The sequence below is a fragment of the Synchiropus splendidus genome, chromosome 7, assembly GCF_027744825.2.
Source record: "Synchiropus splendidus isolate RoL2022-P1 chromosome 7, RoL_Sspl_1.0, whole genome shotgun sequence".
NCBI lineage: Eukaryota > Metazoa > Chordata > Actinopteri > Syngnathiformes > Callionymidae > Synchiropus > Synchiropus splendidus.
The window spans coordinates 24,660,616-24,669,127 of record NC_071340.1 but is presented as its reverse complement, the minus strand read 5'-3'; the positions used below and the strand labels follow the sequence as shown (position 1 = coordinate 24,669,127).

The 8,512-nt window shown below is 45.2% G+C and overlaps 3 protein-coding genes across 5 annotated transcripts; all 3 read left to right on the top strand.

The window, feature by feature from the left end:
- Positions 1–95: 95 nt before the first annotated feature.
- Positions 96–1,491, top strand: crybb3 (crystallin, beta B3). 3 transcript variants are annotated; one of them, XM_053870333.1, is made up of 6 exons: positions 96–166; positions 256–346; positions 401–519; positions 591–723; positions 788–930; positions 1,008–1,491. In XM_053870333.1, the coding sequence occupies exons 2-6, from the start codon at positions 272–274 to the stop codon at positions 1,249–1,251; spliced, it is 714 nt and encodes a 237-aa protein (XP_053726308.1). In that variant the 5' UTR covers positions 96–166; positions 256–271; the 3' UTR covers positions 1,252–1,491. The 3 variants fall into 3 exon arrangements, with proteins under 3 accessions (XP_053726308.1, XP_053726310.1, XP_053726309.1); XM_053870335.1 differs by having other exon boundaries at positions 148–166; positions 245–346; XM_053870334.1 differs by having other exon boundaries at positions 151–166; positions 226–346.
- A 1,114-nt stretch (positions 1,492–2,605) lies between these two features.
- On the top strand, positions 2,606–5,295 carry crybb2 (crystallin, beta B2). Its single transcript, XM_053871921.1, has 7 exons — positions 2,606–2,614; positions 3,267–3,370; positions 3,428–3,518; positions 3,614–3,732; positions 3,802–3,934; positions 4,001–4,143; positions 4,968–5,295. Exons 1-7 carry the CDS (start codon positions 2,606–2,608, stop codon positions 5,134–5,136), a joined length of 768 nt encoding a protein of 255 aa, XP_053727896.1. The 3' UTR covers positions 5,137–5,295.
- Positions 5,296–5,584: 289 nt separating this feature from the next.
- On the top strand, positions 5,585–7,784 carry ctu1 (cytosolic thiouridylase subunit 1 homolog (S. pombe)). The gene is made up of 3 exons (XM_053870387.1): positions 5,585–5,909; positions 6,472–6,972; positions 7,052–7,784. The coding sequence occupies exons 2-3, from the start codon at positions 6,477–6,479 to the stop codon at positions 7,585–7,587; spliced, it is 1,032 nt and encodes a 343-aa protein (XP_053726362.1). The 5' UTR covers positions 5,585–5,909; positions 6,472–6,476; the 3' UTR covers positions 7,588–7,784.
- The last annotated feature ends 728 nt before the right edge of the window (positions 7,785–8,512 follow it).

Sequence of the window (8,512 nt, the reverse complement as noted above, 5' to 3'; positions counted from 1 at the left end):
ACAGCTGCCTATTGAGAGGCAGCGTTACGGACACAATGTGAGCCGCAGACTTGCTGCATCAACAGCTCCCCTCCTGTTCTGCTGCTGTGGTCAGAAATAAACCATAAATACCCCCTTGGTCCACAGACTCTAAGGACTCACACCCACCACAAGAGAGGACGTGCAGGTAAGGTCTGAAGAAGGTGGACCAGTGGAGACCCTCAGATGTGGCTCCTAAATGTCCAGATGCAAAGAGTGAAGTCAGGTGTTGTGTAGCGACAGGATCCGGACCATGTCAGAGCAGCAGAGCGCCCCGGAGCAAGTGGCGGCCGGGAAGAGCCAGGGTGGAGCCGGTGCCGCCTACAAGGTAGCTTTCTGAGAGACTTTGGTGACGGCTGCGCTGACTGGGTCTTTGATCCAGGTGACTCTGTTCGAGCATGAGAACTTCCAGGGCAGCAGAGCGGAGTTCTCCAGCGAGTGCCAGGATGTGGCAGAGAAGGGCCTGGCCAAGGTCGGCTCGGTCATCGTCCAGTCTGGGCCGTGAGTAGCCTCCGCTTCTGCCCTCTCTGTGTGTGTGTGGGTGAAGGTGAAGCTCGCTCTTCTCCTGGCAGCTGGGTGGGCTACGACCGCCACTCTCTGAAGGGGGAGCACTTCATCCTGGAGAAGGGCGAGTACCCGCGCTGGGACACCTGGACCAACAGCCAGAATAGCTTCACCCTCTCGTCGCTCCGGCCTCTGGCAGTGGTGCGTGGAAGACGTGATGCGCGGGATCCAAGTCGACGCTGACTCTCGTTCTCTTGCTCCTCAGGACAGCGCCGATCACAAGCTCCACTTGTATGAAAACTCCGGGTTCACAGGCAAGAAGATGGAGATCACCGATGACGACGTGCCAACTCTATGGGGTCACGGTTTCCAGGATCGCGTTGCTAGCGCTAAGGCTCTAAACGGAACGTAAGACTCACTGTCACGTCTGGATTTCAACCTTTTTTTTTCCAGGAAAAGTTGATGACATTTGACCTTTCCTGCAGGTGGGTGGCCTACATGTATCCCGGCTACAGGGGGCGCCAGTATGTCTTCGAGCGAGGGGACTTCAAGCACTGGAACGACTGGGGCGCCCCCGCGCCGCAGATCCAGTCGGTCCGGCGGGTGAGGGACATGCAGTGGCATAAACGCGGCTGTTTCGTGGCTGCGGAACCGGCCCCAGCTCCCGGCAGTGAACCGGACCCTCCCTCAGAACCTCCAGCGGCCCCGGCTGCAGCTGGGTCCAGTTGAACAGGCTTCAGAAGGAAGAGGCCGCCTGTGAGGCGTCATGTCAAAGTTGTTGTTGTGGGTCCGGTTTGTTGATGGTGTGTCTGTTCGGACTAGGAAACACGATCCATCACGCTCAATAGCTTCTTGATCAGAAATGTAACAGCACATACAGTATGGCTGATTTGATCAGAACAAGCGTCAACAGTTCTCGACCAACGATGTTGTCCTGTGTTCGGGCTAATAAATCTCCATGAACTTCAACCATGAGCCGCCTGAGTCCTTCCTGTCTGCACCTGACAACTGTGGCAAGGCAGCACTTCATTGTTCTGACGCTAGGTGGCGCTACTGTTGACAGGGAAGTGGCATGAGGCTGGAGTTGATGCCAGGTGCTCGGATGTGACGCTGGGGACACCCTGGAGAGGGGGCCACTTCATCTCAGGTTACACATCAAACAGCCAAAACAAACAGAAACACAACAGCGTCCAAATGGTCCATTACATTATTTCACTAGGTTTATCAAAAGCCTGTACTTCAATAAGACCTAACCCACTACAGTCCCATGATGCACTGCAACAGTTAAAGCACAGAATGACTCAATGTTGAAAATGAGATCTGACTTTAAGTTCTAGTTTTTTACCTTTGACAACCCTTTGTATCGGAAAAGTGAAATAAAATATACGCAGAAATACTTTATATACTTTTTATATTATAATAATAATAGTCAGAACTAAGAGCTCAACTGAAGGATGGATGAAAAAGAAAAGACGGAACAAATAAAATGACTATCTCCATGTCGCACTGTTGGAAAACCACTGAGGTCTGAAGGGCTGCGACGCCGAAGCAGCGGCAAGTGGGAGGCAGTGTCATGGACCCTAGCACACGGTTTCAATGAGCTTATGACATCAGGCCTGTGGTGGTTAGTCCTGCTCCAGCTGCAGTCATGAGGCTGCTGTCAAACTACATGTGGATATCTATGATGAAATTATTGCTAAAAATCACCATTCAAATCATCAATTAAAAGAAGATTTATCATGTAATATTTACATGATAAATCTTCTACTTTGTAATATTAGTTTATTACAAATTATTTTATTATTATTATTATTTAAATAATATTATTGATCATTTAGTTCATTTTAGAAAACATTAAAATGAATTACATTATATTACAGCACTCCACATACGTATATATAAAAAACTACCTTATATTACAAAAGTATTTCTAAACTATATTTTTAAGAAATTCACTTTACAGTGAACCTTTTGTTTTACTGTAATTTCTCTATTCTTTCCTGTATGTTTTTTGCTATAAAGTCCTTGATTGTTGTTTTATCTTTATTTTTATTTATCACCTCTACCATTGAGGTCACTTATGATGGCGCTGGTTTGTCTGTGTTCAAAATAACTTGAGAAGTTATGGATAGATTTGGATGAAATTTTCCAGGAAATTTGTGAAAAGGAACACGTGATTCCATTTTGGGAGTGATCCGGATGACTTTCAGCATTTGTGCCAGGACACTTTGGGATTTGGAATTTGTGTTAACCTATTCAACACATACTGTAACATCTAACTATGTTGATTTTGTTGTTACGTACCCCTGAACTGGCCGCTCAAATGGTGTTGAACTGTTGACATGAGAATAAATAGCCAAAAAGTCACAACAAGAAAGGAACTGAGAGAGCAGAGGGCAAATAGAATATGGCAACTAAAGGGTCAATCATCCAGTCACCAGACCCTGCACAGCTTCCTTCTTCCATAGTCAGTCCTAACTCAGAGGGAAACCAGTGAGGATCCGAGTCAGGTGACAGATCTGGGCCGCGTGGTACATGTGGCCTGCAGTGTTGTTATTTCCTCCCTGCACGTCTCTCATTGCTGCCCTCTTGGCAGCGACTCTGCTGAATCATGTGTATACTGGACAATGAGCCGGCGGATGAAAGTGACAACTAATGAAATAACTTTGTGGGGGAGTGACACCCGCGGGTGGGGTGAGGAGGTGCCGTGACCCCCGAGTCTCAGTGAGCTGGACCTATGGCAGAGCGCTCAGACGCTGCGGCAGCTGTTGGCAGGCTTCCCCCACCCAGACCCGCCCGTATATATTCAGCCCACCAGGGCATCGCAGACCCACTGGCCCGGCTGGCGGTAAGTTCTCCGCGCTTCCTTCTTCTGATTGGCTGAATACCCACAATGTGTTTTCAGGTCTGCGTTTGCCACGGGACCCTTCAGTATGGCCACTGAGGACCAGAAACCTGAATCCAAGCAGCAGCAGGCAGGCAGCACAGCCCTGAAGGTGAGTGGGCGGAGCTTCTCTGCCACCAGCAAGGCTCACCTCAAGCTTCATGTTGGTGAATATCAGCTGACGCTCGGTGATGTCTTGCTCCGCAGCTGATCATCTATGAGCAGGAGAACTTCCAAGGACGCTTCCATGAGCTGACTGGTCCCTGTAACAACGTCCAGGAGGCAGGCCTGGATAAAGTGGGCTCCATCCTGGTGCTTTGTGGGCCGTGAGTCAGACTCAGCGGCAGCAGCAGGTGCTCGGCAGTCCTCCCACCCGTCTCTTTCTCGCCCCTCAGGTGGGTGGGATACGAGCAGCCGGACTGCAAGGGCGAGCAGTATGTGTTTGAGAAGGGGGAGTATCCTCGCTGGGATTCCTGGACCAACAGCAAGCGCAGCGACAAGATTCACTCCTTCCGCCATGTCAAAGTGGTGAGAGGAGCTTGTTGACTCGCGTCCTTAGAACCGCCTGTGAACGTGACTCACCTCTGACCCCAGGACAGCCAGGCACACAAGATCGTGCTGTACGAGAACCCAGGCTTTACAGGAAAGAAGATAGAGATCATCGACGACGACGTGCCCAGCTTCTACGCTCACGGCTACCAGGAGAAGGTCTCCTCAGTGCGGGTGCAGTGTGGAACGTGAGTCCCTCCCGCTCCGTGTTTTCTTTCTCGCTAATGTACCTTGTTTTAATGAAGCAAGTTCAGGCAAAGAATGCTAAGGATTTGTCTGGAAACTCAAAACTACAATACAACCATGCAAAAGAGAAGTGATAAAATCCAAATAGTTATTTAAAGTAAGTAAATACATCAACAAATCATGATATATTTTGCCGTATTGCCCGCCCCTTTCTGGACACATTTGAAACAAATATATTTTCTGCAGTTTGTTTCTGCAAATCGCCTGACAAAATGTCAGTAGCTACAGTTTTTCACAAATGAATCGGGATTTTATATAGGACTTTAAGCACAAGTGCACTTTGGCCCAGGTTCCTTTGGTGCTGTGACCCGGGATTTTTTCAATGAACCAATGGTGGTGTGGCTAGAAAAAGGTTGAAAAACAGTGGAATAGACTCACCCTGAATATCACTCCAATAACAATGGTGAATAACCGTTTGATATGCTGCAAATACACCAATAAATAAGAGGGTTATTAATGATATGGGATCTCTCAACTAAGGTGAAACAAAATGGAGGTATCACTTTTTAAAATTTCCTCAGGGGACACATTCTTTTCTGGGAATAACGGCAGGGGCCGTCAAGCCGAAAGACAGAAGAAATCTTCAATTAAACTTTGTAAATAATGGATGGGCTTGTTAATTGTTGCTTATTTTGATAACAGAACTTTGGGTGTAGCATGTAGATATGATTTGAAAAAGGCACTTTATTACAAACTTCATGTATTTTTATTGTATCTAATGAGTTTTATTGAGGAATCATAGCGTCATGCGCTCATCTGTCACCAGTTGGGTGGGATACCAGTACCCCGGCTACAGAGGGAACCAGTACCTGTTTGAGAAGGGGGAGTACAAGGACGTGGCGGATTTTGGGGCTCAGATTCCACAGATCCAGTCAGTGCGGCGCATCAGAGACATGCAGTGGCATCAGAGGGGCACGTTTCAGCCCGTCAACTGAGGCGGTGACTCTTCCTGGTGGTGACCCTTGACCTCTGACCCGCTTTCCCTCCTCTATCAGCGACCTCAGACCCTCATTTATTTTGATACCTACTGTTACTTTTGTTGCAGTGACGGACCTTTAAAGCAAATTAATAAAACCTGCTTATATTTCACGCCACTCATTCTGCTGTAATTCTTCAAATGACATGACACTAATCCAATAGTGTGAATCATCATGTTTTTTAATATCATTTAGGCTCAGGTCATGTCCCTGGATGAAGTGATTGTTTTTGTTGTTTTGGTTTTTTTGCACTTATAAAAATGTAATAAATGAAAATGCAAGACTGATTTGTGTGTGTCACACAGTGTGTTACTAATGTAGACTCTGGTGGGAAAATAAAAAGATTAAATATATAGTTATTATAATTAAATAACACGAATAAAAAAATAAAAATATCCAGTCGTAGAAAGCAGCGATTGTTTCATTTGAACTTGAACCGTAGCAACGTGAGATACAGTAACGCGATCCACACAGACAGAGGGCGCTGTTGAGAAAGACATCCACAGTGAAGAAGAGGAACAACCACGTGATGAAACATATGAAGACAGACGCTCGTTTTTGCTCAGTTTCTAACTTAGTATTCCATCTCTTTATTCCAAGCGCATCACATCGGTGATGGCTGCTTAATATGTTCTGACTTTTATTGCAATTCAGCGAATCTGGCTGCACCCGAGTCGGTGAATCAGTTCTGGATACTTTCGTCTCAAGACGCGTAGCTTCTGTTTTGATCGGTATGTGACACGCTCAGAGCTTCTACACGCTTCTCATTCCTGTTTGTGTTCAAATGTCGCTCTGTCTGCTGAACGCCGAGGTTTTGTTTTCATAAATTCACGTTAATATAACGTATTACAAAAGCGTTTTTATTGGTTAAATTACAATTATTTGCATTGAATAATTTTCACCCTCGGAAATGTGGACAAAATGTGATCGGTAAAAATAAAAAATACTAAACTTTCCTTTGACATTGTGCTCTGTCAGAGTACTGCTATCCTCCCGTTGTACTTACACGTCTACATCTTCATTTACAACAGTAAAAAAGTGTGTGCAATTCCGGTGTAGGCTCAGATAGATTTGCTTTATTGATCCCTAGTGTGCTAAAATTTGTAAAATAAATGTAATATTTTTTTTTTTGCTTTTGTCAGTTGAATGACAGCAATTATTTGTTAAATAATTAATCAGATATTAAATATATTTTGTAGGGTGACGTATAAACAAGTACTCTGCTGCTTTGGAATTATCCATAAAACAGTTTCAAGCCTTTTCTTTCACTAATTCATCGTTTTCTTTCCCTAGCCAAAATGCCCATCCAGTGCAGTAGCTGTGCTGAGAAACGTGCTGTTCTCAAACGTCCCAAAACTGGCCACTCACTGTGTAAGGAGTGCTTTTTCTGGGCTTTTGAGGAGGAGGTTCATCAGACCATTACAACCGCAGAGTTGTTCAAGCCGGGAGAGGTAGTTGCCATCGCAGCTTCGGGTGGAAAAGACTCCACGGTGCTCGCACATGTGATGAAACTTCTCAACGAGAGATACAGCTACGGCCTGGACTTGATGCTTCTGTCGGTGGACGAGGGAATCACAGGGTACCGAGATGATTCTCTGGAGACAGTCAAGAGGAACCAGCAGCAGTATGAGCTCCCGCTCAAGATCGTGTCCTATGAGGAGCTGTATGGCTGGACCATGGATGCTATCGTCAAGCAAGTGGGCCTTAAAAACAACTGCACTTTTTGTGGCGTGTTCAGGCGGCAGGCCCTCGACAGGGGCGCCATCATGCTCAAGGTTGACAAGATATGTACAGGTACCTCCATGTTGTGCCTTCATAAAGGTCTTTTTTTTTTTTACATTGCAAAATACTAACTGGACGTGTTCATGCTCAGGTCACAACGCTGATGATGTGGCGGAGACTGTTCTGATGAATGTTCTTCGGGGAGACATCGCTCGTCTGAGGCGCTGCACTGCCATCTCCACTTCCAGCGAGGGGGATGGAGTGGTTCCCCGCTGCAAGCCCCTCAAGTACGCCTACGAGAAAGAGATCGTCTTGTACGCGTACTTCAAAAAGCTTGACTACTTTTCCACAGAGTGTATTTACTCGCCCAATGCTTATCGCGGCCACGCGAGAACTTTTTTGAAAGACCTGGAGAGCGTGAGGTCCAGCTCCATCATAGACATCATCCACTCGGGGGAGAACCTGTCTGTGCGGGAGGGAGTGAGAATGCCGGTGCAGGGGACCTGCAAGAGGTGTGGCTACATCAGCAGCCAGGAGCTGTGTAAGGCCTGTGTGCTGCTGGAGGGGCTAAACAGAGGACTGCCAAAGCTGGGGATCGGAAAGCACCACCGCCTGCACGACAAACTTCTCTCTGATCAACCTCTTACGGAGCAGGAGACAAGGAAACTGAAGTCAGTGGACTTCTGACCGGCTTTTAGCTTCATTTAAAAAGTCTCTTCATTTTCATCACTGGAATTAGTCCTGCTTTATTTTAAATTTGGATCCTAATATGGGGTCCTTCTGTTCATGATTCCTCACGTGACGCCTGTCTGTATATTGTCTACATTTTAGAAACTTCAGATTTTCAGAAGTGGTTTTAAAAATAACTTTTCTTTCTTCATGACCTCTGGAACACATTTTATGAAATGCAATAAAATCTTTATCTTAAAGGAAGCTTTATCTTATGTGTGGCATTTTTATTTCTTTTATTGTTCATCAGCTTTTATTTAACTGGATTTATTGACCCTTCACATAAACCTCTGTGTATACAATAATAAAGAGTAAACTTTCTGTTATGACATACAGAAACATTTTGGCCACACTACTGACAAAAGGTGGTGTAAACTCTAGCTATAGTCTTATTCCGTCTATAAAAAAATGTAGTCAGTGCTATAAAACAAGAAGAATGTATATATATATATATATATATATATAAAGTAGTTATACCAGGACAATAATTGCTAAGATATGTTATTTGACTATATATTCATCCATCTTCCTTGTAGGCTCACAGTATAAATTGTAACTATTGGAAGATCTTTGTGCTGAAGTGCTTAATATTAGCAGTATAGCTGTGGGTGAAAACCAACATTGAGGAAGACATTTTTCAATATCTATATTGTTTATTTTTAGGGAAAGAGAAACAATGTTGAGTGTCACTATTTTAAGATTTTAATATAAAAGTTGATAGCTGTGGGGGAGGAAAAACAGACATAAAACATAAAGTGAGAAAAAATATGAAAAGCTAAACAATATTTTTGCTCTGACCTCATGAGGGCCGCACGTGGCCCCGTGTGATCTTGGTTGTCTATGAAGTTTATTCAAGCTGCTGCAGTGTGGGCGACCGGCCACT

Excerpts from the sequence above, each read along its gene's own strand:
- crybb3 (XM_053870333.1), top strand. The coding sequence starts at position 272 with ATGTCAGAGCAGCAGAGCGCCCCGGAGCAAGTGGCGGCCGGGAAGAGC. Across the intron at positions 347-400 it reads GAGCCGGTGCCGCCTACAAG|GTGACTCTGTTCGAGCATGA; the intron begins GTAGCTTTCTGA and ends TCTTTGATCCAG. Across the intron at positions 931-1,007 it reads GCTAAGGCTCTAAACGGAAC|GTGGGTGGCCTACATGTATC; the intron begins GTAAGACTCACT and ends CCTTTCCTGCAG.
- crybb2 (XM_053871921.1), top strand. Across the intron at positions 3,519-3,613 it reads CAGGCAGCACAGCCCTGAAG|CTGATCATCTATGAGCAGGA; the intron begins GTGAGTGGGCGG and ends CTTGCTCCGCAG. Across the intron at positions 3,935-4,000 it reads CCTTCCGCCATGTCAAAGTG|GACAGCCAGGCACACAAGAT; the intron begins GTGAGAGGAGCT and ends CTCTGACCCCAG.
- ctu1 (XM_053870387.1), top strand. The coding sequence starts at position 6,477 with ATGCCCATCCAGTGCAGTAGCTGTGCTGAGAAACGTGCTGTTCTCAAA. Across the intron at positions 6,973-7,051 it reads GGTTGACAAGATATGTACAG|GTCACAACGCTGATGATGTG; the intron begins GTACCTCCATGT and ends GTTCATGCTCAG.